At 61.5% G+C, this 16,960-nt stretch overlaps 1 protein-coding gene across 1 annotated transcript; it reads left to right on the top strand.

The window, feature by feature from the left end:
* The first annotated feature begins 9,145 nt into the window (after positions 1-9,145).
* On the top strand, positions 9,146-16,735 carry FGF3 (fibroblast growth factor 3). Its single transcript, XM_059068227.1, has 3 exons — positions 9,146-9,365; positions 11,602-11,705; positions 16,415-16,735. The coding sequence occupies exons 1-3, from the start codon at positions 9,146-9,148 to the stop codon at positions 16,733-16,735; spliced, it is 645 nt and encodes a 214-aa protein (XP_058924210.1).
* Positions 16,736-16,960: the final 225 nt, after the last annotated feature.

Genomic DNA, 16,960 nt, shown 5'->3' with positions numbered 1-16,960 from the left:
CCCCCACCCGTCCGCTTCTTTCCTTCTCATCTCTGCAGGCGTTAATCCTCATCCCTCAGTGTCCCCTCTGCCCCAGCCAAATGGCCTCGGCTAAGCATGTCTCGAGTACCAACTCCCTTATGAATCACCAAAGCAATACCTGCTCTCAGTAAAAATCAAAACAACAGTGACATCAACACCAAAGGGTGATAGTGAACCGTCCTCTTCCCACTCGAGGAAGGGATCTCACTGGCATCCTCCTTCCCAGAGGTAACTAACCGCTCCTACAGTTCCCTGTATCTTTCAGAAACATTCTGCGTATCCACGAGTGTGCACAAATACTAATAATGCAATAAGCACAGGTCCAGTACCCAAGCACGCCAGACACTGCCCCGAGCGCTTTGCCTGTGCTAACTCATCTCAGCCTCACGGTAATCATCCCATTTTGCAGACGAGGAAACTGAGGCTTGGAGAGGTTCACTTGCCCAAACTCACACAGGTAGTAAGTGGCAGAATTTGGATTTGAACCCAGCAAGTCACAGATGGGATTGCAGTCCCCATGCCATGATGCTACTGTGTGGTTCCCGTACAGGCCACCCCAAGAGCCTTCCGTCCAGGGAGCTCTCCGTCATGGCGACGGCTGCACGCCACAGTCTCCACACAGGGGTGGTTTGCATTGTATCTGGGTTGATATCCTGGTGAGTGAGGCTGCGGTGGACGTTCCTAGGCATATTTCTTTATGGACTTTTTTTTTTTTTCTGGTACGCGGGTCTCTTACTGCTGTGGCCTCTTCCGTTGCGGAGCACAGGCTCCGGACGCGCAGGCTCAGTGGCCATGGCTCACGGGCCCAGCCGCTCTGCGGCATGTGGGATCTTCCCGGACCGGGGCACGAACCCGCGTCCCCCGCATCGGCAGGCAGACTCTCAACCACTGCACCACCAGGGAAGCCCTCTTTATGGACTTTGTGAGGTGAAGTGCCACCTGTGGGATTCCTAGAGCAAGGGGCATTCCAGTGACCATTGTCACGGATCCTGCCCGATGTCCTTCCTGGAGGTGGCCCTGGCTTGCATGCCTTCCAGCTCTGCAGGACACGCCTGAGTGCAACTCTTTTCTTTGCAGCTACCCGGACAGTTCTGTCTGCTGGACAGACTCCCTCCCGTTTGAAAACTGCCTCCGAATCAGCTCCACGCCTCTGACGAGTAGTTCTTATGATAGGTCATTTTCTAGTCTACAAATTTTCTGGAGTTTTGCCAGACCCGATGTTCCAGAAAACCCCCTCTATCCCTATAGGAAACAGTGACTCCAAATGGGCTGCCCACCCTGCCAGGCAGTGAGATGAGGTGACGCTGTTTCATTCCCTCCCACCTGCCTTAAATGCCAGTATTGTCAGCACCCATATTTCCAACTTATTTTCTGCACTTTTTCACTCAAATGGCCACCGTTATCAGATCAAAGGATGCTATGGGGATTTCATTCATTCATTCATTTATTCATTCATCATCTCCAGGGGGATTGATTCAGGCCAAGCCCCAGGTGGAGACAGAAGCAGAAGAACAGCAGACCAGTCCTGGCCTCCTTAGAACCTCACGGCCCCGTGGGTGAGATGGACTCAGGGAGCGGGAAGGAGGGACTCCTGATCCAGCCAGGGAGTGTGGGGAGGGGGTGCAGGGACACCCCCTCTGAAGAGGGACTCTCTGAGCTGGATCGCCAAGAACAGGAAGACTCTAGGTAAGCCAACCATGAGAACAGAGGGGGATTGGGTGCTGTAGGTGGTGGGAACAGCCAGCGCAGAGATCCCAAGGTCCGGCAGAGTCCGTGCTCCCAGGGGGGTGCTGGGAGCAGTGACTAGTCAAGGCCAATGGGCAGGGGCTGCACCATGCCTGAGGTCAGGGTCCTAACCCTGAAGGTGAGGAGTTATAGCACCGGCTCTGCACGGCAGGCACAGCAGGCTTGCAGGCAACGCTGGCAGCTGGCCAGGATGGAGATGTCAGGGGAGCCTCCCAGGGGAGGCCGTCTTGCTCTGTGGCGGGAAGCCCACCCAGTAGGGAGAGGGGAGGTGAGTGTCCTTCCCCGGCCTCTTGAAGCTGGGAAATGAGACACGTTTCCTAACAGCAAAAAGCGCCCAGCCAGCCCCTTCCTGATGGCGCCTTTGCCTGATCCAGGCTTTGGGCCCACAGTGATGGGATACTATGAATCAGAACCCACCGGTCCACGGATGCCAGCTGGCAGCCTGTCCCCTGGCAGGCAGTCTGATGGTGGGGGGTGGCCAGCAAATGAAGGCCCAGAACACAGCCCCTTCTCTCTGCAGACTTGGGGTCAGGCAGCGGCGCCCAGAGGTCCTGTGGGAAGTGAAGGCGCACACAAGTAGTGCGCCAGTCCCCGGGGGCGGCGCCCGGGCCCTCCTCCCTGCCAGCGCCCTGAGCGCACCTTTCACGCCACGCCCTCCACTGGCCAGCGCCCTGAGCGCACCTTTCACGCCATGCCCTCCACTGGCCAGCGCCCTGAGCGCACCTTTCACGCCACGCCCTCCACTGGCCAGCGCCCTGAGCGCACCTTTCACGCCACGCCCTCCACTGGCCAGCGCCCTGAGCGCACCTTTCACGCCACGCCCTCCACTGGCCAGCGCCCTGAGCGCACCTTTCACGCCACGCCCTCCACTGGCCAGCGCCCTGAGCGCACCTTTCACGCCACGCCCTCCACTGGCCAGAGCCCTGAGCGCACCTTTCACGCCACGCCCTCCACTGGCCAGCGCCCTGAGCGCACCTTTCACGCCACGCCCTCCACTGGCCAGCGCCCTACAGTTCCTGGTGGCCATCTCCACCATCCTGGCCATGGGACACAGGATGGCACTAGGACAGAGATAGACAGGGCCTGCCTGCCCTCCCAGCAGGGAGGCACGGGCCTCGGAGTCAGGATGGCACGTGGGAGGTGAGGGAGACTCAGTGCCGTGCACTGGGTCTTGCAGGAGTTTCTAGAGGGAAGAGGCTGATGGGTGCCCCAGGTGGTGGAGGGACCAGCATGTGTAAAGACCCTGGTGAGGGTGGGGCAGGGGTGATCTTGTGGGTGTGGGTTTGCTTCCATAGCTCTTACCAAGCTCTGCCAGGTCGTGATGGGGGTGGGGTGGGCGGCAGGTAGAAATCACAGGCCAAGCCCCTGACTCCACCTCACCCCATCCACAGGCCTGGGGGCACACCTCATTGTTGGCACTTATCATGGGCTATTGTGTACCCTCAAATTCGTATGTTCAAGGCATTAACCCCTACTACTTCACAATGTGGCTGTAGTTGGAGATATGATCTTTAAAGAGGTAATTAAGGTAAAACGAGGTCACTAGGTTGGGGCCCTAAACCCATAGGACTGGGGTCCTTATAGGAAGAGGAGGTCAGGACACAGACACACACAGAGGGACGACCCCGTGAGGACACAGGGAGGAGACGGCCGTGGACACGCCGAGGAGAGAGGCCTCAGGAGGAACCAGCCCCGCCCACACCTGGATCTGGGATTCCAGTCTCAGGACTGGAGACAGGGACTGAATGTGTGTGAGCCCCCCAGGCTGCGGGACTTTGTTACAATGGCCCGAGCTAACTAATATAGCCCTCGCTGCGTGCATATCATCCTGCCCTTTACCCTGAGTCCCCTTTCAAGGTGAGCTTCAGAGGCACTGGTTCCTGCTGGTCACCATGGGTGAGTTGATGGCTTGCAGTGGGCACTGATCTGAGAGCTCCCTCACTGAATCCTGACACACAGTGTGTGCAGGGGGAGGGAGGGTCACTCCTGCTACAGAGGGGGAGGCCGGGGCATGCAGAGGTCTGGCCAGGCCCGACCAGAGGGCACGGCCACAGGCCACATCTCCGGAGGCCATGCTCCTGCCTGTTCCAGCTGGCCCGTGCGCAGCCCCACGCCAGGCACTGAGGGGGCACGGGGGCCGGCGGCTGCCCTCGGGCTGGTGCGGGGAGGGGCGGGGGCAGCTCACAGTGTGTCTGCCCTCCACCCCTCGAGCCTGAAAGAAGGCCTCTTCCTCCTGCTTTCAGACTCAGCCTGGAGCTTCATAATAGTCAGGAAACAAGCCAAAGGTCCACTGACAGAAGAATGGGTGGCCAAAGTGTGGTCCACCCGTACAAGCGACTATAACTCAGCCATCAAAAGGACTGAGGCACCGACACTCGCTACCGCATGGGTGAACCTCGAAACCTCATGCCAAGCGAAGGAAAGCAGACACAGAGAGACAGGTCATGTACGAGTCCATTTCTATAAAATGCCCAGAATAGGGAAATCCACAGGGACAGAGAGTAGGTTCATGTTGCTTAAGGCTGAGGAGGGAGGGAGGAATAGGTAAATGACAGCTAAAAGTTCGGGGTTTCTTTTGGGGTGATGAAAAGATTCTAAAATCGACCTGGTCATATTAGCAGAGTGGCGCAGCGGAAGCGTGCTGGGCCCATAAAAGCGACCTGGTGACGACTGCACTGCAACAATGTATTAAAAGTCATTGAACTGTACACTTTAAAGGGGAGAATTGCAGGGTATGTGTATTTATATCTCAGGAAAGCTCTTTCAAATTAAAAAAATAAAAATAAAATTTTTTAAAGACTCAGCTTGGGGGGTCGTACCTCCTAGGCCCCCAGACTTCACGTTACCCTCCTGGTGTCACCTTCGCTCCCCGCTGGTGAGCCGCTGTGCACTTGGGGTGCTCCTGACCCATGACCCGGTACTGGAGCTCACCTACCCCCAAGGTCCTGCTGGCATATAGGAAAGTGGCAGGTTCCCCTCCTCTCTGTGCCCAGCGGCCCTCACTCTCCCTGGGCACAAGCAGTGTTCAAGGCCCCTTGGGTGCCAGCAGACTCGCCACCCCTGCAGCCCAGTGGTCCTGGGACACTTGGCGAGAAGGGGGGCCCCAGCCAGGTGCATCCAGGGGGACCCTCAAGACGGAGCTGTGCCCCCAGTTAGGGGTTCCTGCCTGCCGCTGGAACCAGGCTCTGCCCTTAGGAGTGGGGCGGCCTTGGCTGGGGAGGGCAGCCAAGTGGTCTACCCAGAGGCAGTGAGTGTCTATTGGCAAAAACTGGCCCCGGTTGGGCTTGGAGAGTCCGTCCTCAAGGACCATCCCCGTTGCTCCTTGGCTTCTGACTTTGCCGGAAGCAAAGACAGGGCCTGAGAATAAAGATTCCCCTGCTCATCCCTGGACCCTGCAGCCGACCGGGGGGTCAAATGGCCAGGTGCCCACACTGAGGCAGGTGGAGGTTCCTGTCACCTCACCTCACCTCCCAGCTGTGTGACCTCAGGCAAGTCTCTTCATGTCTCTGAGCCTCCGTTTCTCAGCTCTAAGGTGGGGCTCAACAGAGCTGTCGGTCGGGTTTCAGGGCCCGCTGGCTCTGAGCAGGTCCAGGGCAGGCCGGGCCTCTCTCCCCTGCTCTTGGGGACGGGGCGGTAATTAGAGTGAGTTTGGGACCTGAAGCCACGGCACCACATCTGAGTCACCCCGGTGGGCAGGCTGGGACCACATCACAGAACAGTGTTCTTTGTCCCCTCCCCTCCCCTGCTCCCTCTCCAGGGGAAGGGCTGGAGGTGTCGGCCTGGACCTAAGTGGGGTCACAGGGGGTCACCCAGGTACGAGATAGGGTCGGGAGGGGATCTGGGAGTGAGGACACCCAGAGCAGAAGTCCCAGAGCTGTGGTGAGGCTGGCAGGGGCCAAGCCTGAGGGTGTCCAGGCTGGGGTCTGGAAGAGACCAATTAGTCAAATGGATGCAGAGACCGTTTGGAAGCAATTAACAGGATGGCTATTACTGCATTAACCCCCCAACCGGTTCCGGATTGAAGGGGAGGTCTCCGTGGCAGGGATGTGTGAGCGCACCACCCAGCCCAGCACGACTCCGCGAATGACATCTCTGCCCTGCCCGGAAGATTCCACGAAATCAGGCACCCTTCCCTCAGCGGGTCCCGGTGTCCGAGAGCCTGGCAGCCCAGCGGCATCCAGAGCCAAATCCAAGTGTGTGGGAGTGTCCAGGGGGCGGGAAAGACAGGGGCCAGGGAGATTTTGAGGAAGAGGAGCCCCAGCGGGTGGGGAGGCAAAGGCACGGGGCCAGGAAGGAGAGGCCGCAGGTAGTGGGCTGGGGGTGCAGGCAGGTGAGCGAGTGCCCCCCAACACTAGCGGAGGATGGGGCTGCCGCAGGGCCTGGTGCGGGGCAAGGCGGGGTGCGGCGCAGATGGCAGCTTTGGGTTTTAGACACTACCTCTGTCTTCAGCCTGGAGGCTACGGCCGGGGCCCAGGGAGCTTAGCTGCCTTGGAGAAATCCCCCTAAGCAGTGGTGAGCTGGGCCCACTGGAAGGGACCTGGGGAAGGGGGGGGGCGGCTGTCCAAGCATGTCTGTTCACAGTGCCCCGTTTCACTCTTGGGGGCATCTTGGTTTGCATAATAAACTGTGGTTCCCTATTGATGGGGCCAGATCTGCGCTGATATGGTGGCAGGACCCTTGCAGGGGTACTTCTATTGACTTAGGGACCTGGGGAAGGGGGGGCCGGCTGTCCAAGCATGTCTGTTCACAGTGCCCCGTTTCACTCTTGGGGGCATCTTGGTTTGCATAATAAACTGTGGTTCCCTATTGATGGGGCCAGATCTGCGCTGTTATGGTGGCAGGACCCTTGCAGGGGTACTTCTATTGAGTTTCTCTCACTATGCTTGAGGCATTTTATTTATTGGCCTCGCTACATGGTATGTGGTATCTTAGTTCCCCGACCAGGGATCGAACTTGTGCCCCCGGCAATGGAAGCACGGAGTCTTAACCACTGCACCGCCAGGGAAGTCCCTATCTGAGGCATTTTATATACGAGAAGGCAGCATCTCAGAGGGGTGATGCCAAATGGCCAGGGTCACAGGGCTAGAAAGCAGCCAAGCCATTCACTCATTTATTCATTCATTCAAGGAGTGGGTTCTGAGAGGCTTCTGTGTGCCAGGCACAGTGTAGGAGCTGAGGGTACAACAATGAACAGCCCCAGCAGAACCTCCTGTCCTCCTGACCTCTCACCACCCTTGGACCCCTGCTTTGTGGAGTCCCCTTCCCCCACCAGTTCTAGGGTGCAGGCAGACTGGGATGGGTGCAGGATGACCCTCCATGGGAAGGTTTGAAACTGGTCCCAGGGCACTGCTGGGGCCCCAGGCATGGGGCAGGAAGGAGGCTGCAAACCCAGAGCTTCCCCAGTTGGAGTCTTCTGGCTCCTCCCATCTTCCCGAGGTACCTGACCCCCAGAAGCAGAGCAAATGGCGGTTAGGGCACCTACAGCCCGCACTGTGTCTCTCCTGTGTTCTCATTGGAAGTTCAAGCGACCAGCAGCCCCAGGCCAGCCCTGTGGGTACAGCTCCAGCCTGGGGGCTGTCCTCTGTCCCTTGTGAAACAGGCTCCACCATTAAGGGGCTCTAGCAATCAGTGGCCTGGTCTTTAAGTCTAAAGACAGACCCTAGCCAGAAGCCACCTTCTCTGGGACTGGGGTACCAAGTGATGCCCCACGGCCACTCAGGCACTGAGGGTGCTGGGGAGGGCTCACTGAGGACACGCTGCCCTATCTGTGTTAGGCCAGGCTGGGGAGACATATCCCAATGGGCTGTGCTAGCTGCTGCAGATCAAGAGAGTCCCTGGTGCCCTCCACACGTGCCCCTCCCCTGGGAAGGACCAAGGCTCCAAATCCTGATGTACGTAGAAGGGATGGGAGATCCAGCGCACCTGGTGCATCCCTGAGCTCCTGGACTGGGAGCCAAGGCTGTAGCCTAGACTACTGGACCCTACAGCCCCACCCCCCCACCTCGCAAGTGCCCTTGCTTGAACGCGGGCAGGCCGGCTGCTGGCCGGGGGGTGCAGCTGGGGCACAGAGGCTGTGGGAACAGGAGACGGAGTGGGGATGTGTGGCTTTTCCCAACGCTCCATGCTCAGCCCCCTTTCACTGGGGTCCCTAGGGGAGGGGCCCCCACGCAGTCTCCAGGGACATCTACGCTGCTACTTGGAACCCACCAGGCGGGGATGTCCACCCACCTCTGCCACTTTCCTCCCATCTCCCTTCTCTGTGGCCACCAGGCTTCCCATGTTTTCCTCTGGGCCTCAATCCCCTGCTCTCTTGGCCTCCATCTCCGTTTCTCAGTCTCTCTTTCCTTTCTGTCATATTCTCTCCCGTTCTCTGAGGTCTTTCTCCCTGTCTGTCTGTGTCTGTCTCTCTTGCTTTAGGGCTCTCTGACTCTGTGCCCCTTTCTGTGGCTCTCCTGTCCCGCTCCTACCTCCCCAGCCCGCTCTCTGGCCTGCTGTGGGGACAGGACCCTCCCAGCGCAAACCTCACCCTTCCCGATCTGCCCGGTTGGGGTGCGCGACGGGATACAGCACCTCCCGACCGGTCCGCCGAGCCTCGGGCCGCCGAGAACAGCGTCCTGGCTGCAACCCGGAGCCCTGGCGCAGTCAGAACCTTGGGGTCCCCCACGCGCGCCCGCGCCCAGGGCCCCCCCCCTCCGCCGTGCCCCTCAGCCCCCTTCATTATGCGCCGCCTTTAATGGGCGTTTGTCAGCGCGACTTCCCCGCAAGCTGTTTTCGCGGACATCAGTCACCGGCGGCGTTCCCATTGTGCCCTGGGATTGATGGGGGGCGGGCGGGGGTGACAGGGCCTGGGGCGGCCGCCTCGAGGCCTCGGTCTATAATTTTCGGAGGCATAATTGGTCTGAGGGAGGGGGCGGGGGAGGGGCGGGGAAGGGACCTTTCAGAGCCGGGAGGGCGCACGGCGGCGCGGGCCGCGCGGCGGAGCGGAGCCGCGGCTCGACGGCTGGCCGCGGGGGTCGGGTGTGCGCTGGCGGCGGCCGGCCCGAACCCCGCGCCCCGCCGGGCTCCCCACCCGCCCGGCCTCCCGCCCGGCCTCCCGCCCCTCCCGCGCCTCCGCCTGGGGACCACGTCGGCCTTTTGTTGCCCAACCGTCTTTTCTTTCAGCTCTTTGCGCAGCAACGGAAATTTCACCCGATCCCGGGTGAAAATTAAAGGATCTCTCTTTCTCTCTCCCCCCCGCCCCCGCCCCTCCTCTCCGCTCCCCTCCCCCCACCCCGCGGAGCCGGCTCCGAGCGTCTCGCCCCGGCTCCGCCGCCGTCCCTTCCATGGGCGCCGCGCTCTGCTGCAGCCGCCGCCGCCGCGGGGCGGGCGCGATGCCACGATGGGCCTGATCTGGCTTCTGCTGCTCAGCCTGCTGGAGCCCGGCTGGCCGGCCGCGGGCCCCGGGGCGCGGCCGCGGCGCGATGCGGGCGGCCGCGGCGGAGTCTACGAGCACCTCGGCGGGGCGCCCCGGCGCCGCAAGCTCTACTGCGCCACCAAGTACCACCTCCAGCTTCACCCGAGCGGCCGCGTCAACGGCAGCCTAGAGAACAGCGCCTACAGTGAGTGTGCGGCCCCGCGGCGGCGCGCGGGGCAGCCCCGGGGAGGAGCGGTGCCCAGGAGGGGTTGGTGCGCGAAGGGTGCCCAGGAACGCAGAGCGGCCCTGCTGCCAGAGGGATGCCGCCGGGGTCCCCTGGCCTCCCTCAGCGTCCGGGAGAAGAGCGAGAGTGGAGCTGGGGGAGGGGGCGGGACACGTCCGAAGAGGGCTCGGGGGCGGTGGCTGCCCGCCGTCGGGCCGGCTGGCCTGGCCGCGCCTGCCCCCAACCCCGCCCGTTCGTCCGAGGGGCCGCGAGGTAGGCCGCCCGGGGGCTCCCTGCTCGGCTGGGTTCGGAGGTCCTGCCAAGTTTGAGCCCTTTGAGTTTTTCGGAGAAAAGGCCCTGGACAAGGCATTTATCATCCTCTTTATTATGTTGACGATTTCTCCTCCTCCGGCCGACCCGGGGCGCCCCGTCATCCCCTCCGCCCTCGCGGCTCGCGGCCGCCCCGCGCCGCCTCTGCCCGGAGGACACTCGCCCAGACAGAGCGGGGCTCTGGGGAGGCGGCCGCGCGGATAGAGAATCGTGTCCCCAGGCCGGAATCCCCAGCCTTCCCGCCTCTACCTTTGGCCGCAGAGAGACAGGCCGGGTGCGCGCCCCGGCCGCCGGGTGGGGGGCCGCGGGTTGCGGCTTAGGAGCACGCAGGGGCGTCTGCCTGGGTCTGGGGGCGCAGATACACTTTCACCGCGCCCAGCAGCCGGACCCGCGCCAGGACTGCGCTGGAGCCGGAGTCCCGCGAGGCTCCAAGGTTTGGTTCCTTCGGCCACCCTTGGACGAGCGCAAGGCCCGGGGCACTCGAAGCAGCTCCGCTCGGTGGGGAGCAGGAGGCCCGAGGCGGGAACTCATTGGGGAGCGTGGGAGTGTGGCCGGGGTCTCGGGGGTCCTCCGCTGCGACCCGCGCTCTGCTCCCTCCCCGGGCGCAGGAAGTGGTGCGGTGGATTCAAGGCGGCGGCCGGAAAACTCTACTTCCCCCGGGAAAGCCGCAGTCCTGCGAAGGCGTCTTCGGCAGACGCCTCCGGAGCCGCGCGGTGGGAGCCAAATGTTGCCAGGACGTCCCTGCGCTCAGGACGGGGTTACGGGAGCGCCTGCGCTCGCCTAGTGCGATACCTCGTTTCTCTCCAAATCCAGCCTCCCCCTTCGAGTCGCAGAGCATCCAAATTCTTGAGGCATCCAAGGCGGGCAGCCCATAGGCTGAGGGAGGAGGGCGCGCGCCTGCAGCCGCCCCCGTCCCGCATCCAGATGCGCGCTTCTCTGGTTTTCGGGCCGGCGCCGCGGAATCCACCCAGCCTGCGTCCCGGGGACGCGAGAGGCCCGCATCCTGCACCCGCGTGCGCTCCGCACAAGCCTCCGGCGGCCCGCGTCTGGGCCCTGTGATGGCTGACGTGTTCGGGACCAGACGCACTGCCGGAGATGCGCCCCCTGGAGAGGGCACCGGCTGTTGCCAGCCCTTCCTCGGATGGCCCCACCTGGGGCTTCGCTGCAGGCCCCTGGAAAATAGTGCTTTCGGGTCCAAAAGGGAGGCGTCGGGGGAGATTTCACCTTTCTTACATTCAGTGGAGAGCGGTGAGCGCGGGTGGCTTCCCTTTGTGAGCTCCGGGGTCTAACCCGGCTTCCTGCCAACATCCTGTAACCTGCATACAGGCCCGAGACAATGATCTCACGCCCACGTACGTTGCCAGCGGGTTGGGGTGGCACCCAAAATACGCCAGTGGATTCCATTATCAGCTCACCTCACCAAGGACCCAGCTTCCTCTCCCGGGCCTCTCCTAGCACTCCAGTGGTGCCAGCGAGCAGCGGAGTGCAGACACCGCTATCTGCAGCAGGGGGTTGAATCCCAGTTCCGACACCTGTGCACGGTCTTGGGCAAGTCACACAGCCCCGCAGTCTCAGCTTGCTTGTCTGGCCCATCATGAAACTAGCTCACCGAGTAGCGGAGAGGCTCCAGGTCCTGCAGAGTCAGCATGGAGAAATACTAGTTATATTATTTCCCTCCCAGGTTTGAGTTTTTCTCCTGCACCTCCCACCCAGGCGTTTCTCCCTGCCCTGAACTTCCAAAGTCACCCCCTTTGGGCGTGTGCTGCCCTCACCGCCCCCTCCCGGAGCGGGGCTTGGCTTTGGGCAGGGCCATCAGGGGCTCAGCCCTCCCCTCTGGGCTTTGTGGGAGGGGGTGGAGGGAGTGATGGGCCTTCCTGACTCTTCCCAGGTATCCTGGAGATAACAGCAGTGGAGGTGGGCGTTGTGGCCATCAAGGGGCTCTTCTCCGGGCGGTACTTGGCCATGAACAAGAAGGGACGGCTCTATGCTTCGGTGAGTCCAGTTGCTCACGTGGGGACGGTGGGCACAGGTGGACCAGCCATCCCCCTTGAACATCACATCAGAGGACATAAGGGGACATGGGCAGTTGGATGCTTTGTCCGGGGACATGCAGGACCGAGCTGGGACCAGAACCCCAGGTCCCGTGGCCCCTCGACCAATGCTCTTATGGCTGCTTCTGTTTAGAGGCAGCTCTTGGCTGGTGGGTAGACACGTCCTATGTTCTCCAGTGCTGCCTGGTTAGAAAATGTTCCTCCGGCCGTCCTGTGGTCACCTTCAAGGTAGCTGAGAGTAGGGGAGAGATTGTCCCCCAAATTTCTACCAAGATAAATGGACTCTAGCGGGCCTTGGGATGAAGCAAGGATGTGCGTTGGGCAAAAGCTCTTCTGTGGGCTCCCCCAGAGCTCTCCTGGGAGAGAGCTCAGCCGCGGCACAGCCGGGTCTTCCCAAGGGTGGAAAGGCAAGAGCTGTGAGTTCATAAAAGGGAAGCAAGAGGAAGGGAGACAGGACCCAGGTCCCAGACACACAGGCTTGGAGCCCAGTCTATGCACTGCCGGGGTCTCTGCAACAAGAAGTGTCCTGTAACTCTGTGGGCATTGGCAGTGCCCCTCCCCCAAGGGCAGGGAATGCATGGAGTGAAATACATGTACTGGGAAATTTGCTACTTCCAACTAGTCATTACATGCCATTTGGCTGATACTCCCTGAGCAGTGAGAGGTTTTCCATCCACACGTCACCTAGACGACGCAGCCGAGGACCATCTCCCTGCAGTTACCTTTCTCCATTCAGTCGTGTTTGCAGGGGAATCACACACCAACATGTCCCCGCCCCTCTGGAATCAGGCAAAGAGCGATCAAGAATTGCAGAGGTGGGCTTCCCTGGTGGCGCAGTGGTTGAGAGTCCGCCTGCCGATGCAGGGGACGCGGGTTCGTGCCCCGGTCCGGGAAGATCCCACATGCCGCAGAGCGGCTGGGCCCGTGAGCCATGGCCGCTGAGCCTGCGCGTCCGGAGCAAAAAAAAAAAAGCTGTGTCTGAGAGGAGGGACCCTCGGATGCCCAGCCTTTTATGTATGTACTTCTGGAGTCTGCAGACACCTGTCGTGGTTTATAAGGACACACCCTTAGCCCAGGGTCTGGTCTGACTTTTCTTGAGGTGGACGGTGGCTCTCCAGACGCCTCCGGCCCTGCGGCTCCAGTGTCAAGTGAGCAGAACTGACTTTCTCTTCCCTGAAATGGTCTCAGACCACCCACAGTTGCCCCCATCCCTTATGCAGAGGGCACAGCTTGCTAGCCTGCAGTGCTCGTGCAGGTCTTACGGACCAGAGAGGGGCCTTTGTTCACGCTGGGAAAGTTCACAGAGTGGGGCAGGTAGGGCTGAATCAGGAAGGAAACCTCAGGTCTCTGCCATCTCTTCCATGGAAGACCCAGGCGCAGGGCTTTGGGGGACGGAACAAAACGTGCCCTGGGGGATCCCAGTGGGTCAGAATCTCCCCGTGGCTTCTGTCCCTGAGAGCTGACAGCGGTGGCTTTGGAGACGGAGAAGAGGTTCTTGGGCCCACCCGGGATAGCCAGGAGGTCTAGCTGGACGGGGTGGAACTTTTCAGAGCACCGGGCAGGGAAGGCCTCACCGCTTTGCAGATAACCTGGGGGGTGAGGCAGCCTGGGTGCCATCCCTGCCACCTGCCCCCGGTCCCCATCCCGCAGCCACCAATTTCCTGCCAGTGCTGCCCCCACTGCCCTGCCTCTCGGCTGTCTCAGTTCCCTGGTCTTTGCCATCACCCCGCTTCCCACGCTCCAGGGTAGCTCATGCACTCTGTGAGTCAGTGGCCCCTGCACCCTCACAGCCCCCAATTCCAGCCCTGATCTCCCTTCTGAGTTATAGATGCCCCCAAAATGTCCTGACAGCAGAGGACAGAGACCGCCCTGGCAGAGGGTAGCACAGCCCAACAGAACCCAGCAACTTCCCTGACGCCTCTGCCGTAATTGTTACCCCACCGGCCACTCACTCAAGCCCAAGGTCAGCTGGGAGTCCGGGTGGACACCTCCTTCTCTCTCAGCCCCACATTCAGTCCATCTCCAAGTCCTTGAATATACTTCCTGAATCTCTCTCTTCACTTTCTGCCCCCCTCTGCCTTATTCCTGTGGCCAGTGCCCTTAAACTCAGGCCCTCATCATCTCCCAGCTGGACCATCACAGTAGCCTTGGGACCCAGCTACTGGCCTCCAGGGTCTCCTCCTTCCAGTCCACCCATCCATCCACCCACCTGTCAACATCCATCCATCCACCTATCAACATCCATCCATCCATCCACCTATCCTTCCTTCCTTCCTTCCATCCATCTATCAACATCCATCCATCCATCCATCAACGTCCATCCATCCATCCATCCATCCACTTATCCATCCATCCATCCATCCACCCACCTGTCAACATCCATCCATCCATCTATCCATCTATCCATCCATCCACTTATCCTTCCATCCATCTATCCATCCATCCATCCATCCACCTATCAACATCCATCCATCCATCCATCCGTCAATGTCCATCCATCCATCCATCCACCCATCCACCCATCCACCCATTCATCCATCCATCCATCCATCCATCCATCCATCCATCCAGTTATCCTTCCATCCATCCATCCATCTATCCATCCACCTATCAACATCCATCCATCCATCCGTCAACGTCCATCCATCCATCCATCCGTCCATCCACCCATCCATCCATCCATCCACCCATCCATCCATCCACCCATCCATCCACCCATCCATCCATCCACTTATCCTTCCATCCATCCATCTGGCATTCATTCCTTCACTCCTCACTGTCCTAGGCACTTACCATATGTCATACTCTATGCTAGGTACCTGCTCAGGGATCTTCCTAAAATGAAAATCCACTCACGTGACGGCCTCTGAGAGCTCCCCGTGACCCACAGATTATCACCCAGATTCCTCAGCTCAGCTCACGGAGGAAACCCCCAGAGCACCGTCTGCTCCTACCACCCACGGTCACTCCACGGCCCGTGTCCCCACCGCAGGCTCTGGAGCCCTTGGTCCTCCGGGGCGGGCCCTGCCGCTGACCACCCCTGCCCACGCCTTTACCTGTACTCTCAGTGCGTGCGGTGCTCCTGCTCCCAAATGCCCTCCCCTCCAAATGTCACCCCTCTGGGAAGGTATCTGCCGCTCCGTGCGCCCTGCCTGGTCCCCACCTCTGCCCTGCCCCCGCCGGCTCTCCCGGAACAAGAGCCCCAGGTGCTGGCGAGGCCAAGCAGGAAGAGCAGCATCCCCGGGGGCGGGGCGGGGGCGCAGGCTGACAGCAACAAATGGAATTTTAGCTGGTGGAGCCCAGGGCTGGGGGGACTCTGGGGGCGGCACGTGTGGAGCAGAGTCTGAGGTGGGACCGCAGGGACGGGACTGCCATTGGGAACTGCTGTCACGGTGAGTCTGCGATGCCTTTTTCCAGGTGATCTTAGACCCCCAACCCAGGACCCCCTACAAGACACAAACAAATGCCCTGCCCCCGAGAACCCCTTCCATAGGTCCTGAGCCCCTTGCCCTTTGAGGCTCACAGGACTCTACCCCTTTGGTGGCCCCCCAATTGTCCCAGCAAAGAGCAGAAGCCCGCCCGGGCCCCCGGGCGATGGGCCTCAGCCCTGGAGGGCGAACCTTCTCCAGGACAGAGGGGCCTGGGAGGAGAGTTGGTTCAGCCGCTGAGTTTTTCACGGAAACTCGGCGGGGGTGGGGGGGAGAGCTGAAGGGGTGGAGGATTAGATGCTAATGCAGCATGCCCGGCATGGGGGTGGGGCAGGTCTGCCCTGAGCCCACCCACCCCAGAGGGCAGGGGGTGGGCACAGGCCAGAAGGGCATCAGATTCCTCTGTGATCTGGGGTCTGGCACCACCCCTGGGCCTCAGTTTCCCCATCTGTAAAGTCTGGAAGTTGGTCTCGGGCAATGGAGTCCGTACTCAGACCCAAGGAGCTCTGGGCCTCCACTGAGGGTGTGGAGAGCAGAGAGGAGGGGTGGGAGTTATAGGGGAGGCACCACCAGCCCGATTCAACCAAAGCTCTCCAGCCTTGTCTCTGGGCTCCTGTGTCATTGGGAAGAGGCGTTCGGTGCTTAACATCTTGCTTCCTGAGGTCTTTGGGGGTCCCAAGCTTCCCAATGCGTGGACCTGGCCCCAAGCAGCCTGTGACCCCTGAGAGTGGGGCTGCAGTCCGCTGGGCCACCTGCACTCAGCAGCTGCCCCCCTCCCCCCCCACACCCCGCAGATGGAGACGGACCCCAAGGGTCCCCTGCTCCAGCGCCGCAGTCAGTCCCAGGAGGGAAGGCCAGTCTTTCTGCGCAGCTTTCCCTGCGCCCCCAGCCCTGCCCCTTGGTAGCGTGCGGGGAGGGAAGCAGTTTGGGGGATGGCCCTTGGTATGCCCTCCACGCACAGCTGAGCTGGCATAAGGCATACCCACGCCTCCTCTAGCCCCTGACTGGAGAGACCCCACAGCCGCCTGCGGGGACACTGGTGAAAGCTCCTTTTACATTCTGAGTTTGTGCCTTTGCCCCTCCAGACACCGCCTCCAAGAGGGCAGGGACCCACCTTCCCCACGCTGCCCCGGGCTGGCACAGACCCCTGCTAAGGGCGTCCCTCCCTGCCCACGTCCTCGGGCCTCTGTGCCACTGACCTTGGCCCCTGGTCGCCCCACAGGAGAGCTACAACGCCGAGTGTGAATTCGTGGAGCGCATCCACGAGCTGGGCTACAACACGTACGCCTCCCGGCTGTACCGCACAGTGCCCGGCGGGCGTGGGGCCCGGCGCCAGCCCAGCGCCGAGAGACTGTGGTACGTGTCTGTGAACGGCAAGGGCCGGCCCCGCAGGGGCTACAAGACGCGCCGCACGCAGAAGTCCTCGCTGTTCCTGCCTCGGGTGCTGGACCACAAGGACCACGAGATGGTGAGGCTGCTCCAGGCCGCGGCCGGGCTCCGTGGCAGCCCGTCCCGGCCTCCAGGCGGGGCCCCCCAGCCCTGACGGCGGCGGCAGCGGAGGAGGCTGCGGGTCCGGGGAGGCCGGGCTTAGCCCCGGCCTGGGGAGCGGAGGCTTCGAGCATCCCTGCCCCACGGCTGAGCTCCGAGCTCAGGCCTCCTGGTTGGAGGGTGCGGACCAGCCGACGGACGCCTTGTGTCCACGGTCAAGGCTGACCCAGTGTGTGCAGGGATCCGTCTCAGACTCTCCTCTGCCCTGCCCCTGGCTGCA

The sequence above is a fragment of the Kogia breviceps genome, chromosome 7 (assembly GCF_026419965.1).
Source record: "Kogia breviceps isolate mKogBre1 chromosome 7, mKogBre1 haplotype 1, whole genome shotgun sequence".
In the NCBI taxonomy this organism is placed as follows: Eukaryota; Metazoa; Chordata; class Mammalia; order Artiodactyla; family Physeteridae; genus Kogia; species Kogia breviceps.
The sequence above is the reverse complement of the archived record's forward strand: the minus strand, read 5'-3'. Positions and strand labels throughout refer to the sequence as shown.

Excerpts from the sequence above, each read along its gene's own strand:
- FGF3 (XM_059068227.1), top strand. The coding sequence starts at position 9,146 with ATGGGCCTGATCTGGCTTCTGCTGCTCAGCCTGCTGGAGCCCGGCTGG. Across the intron at positions 9,366-11,601 it reads CCTAGAGAACAGCGCCTACA|GTATCCTGGAGATAACAGCA; the intron begins GTGAGTGTGCGG and ends GACTCTTCCCAG. Across the intron at positions 11,706-16,414 it reads AGGGACGGCTCTATGCTTCG|GAGAGCTACAACGCCGAGTG; the intron begins GTGAGTCCAGTT and ends GTCGCCCCACAG.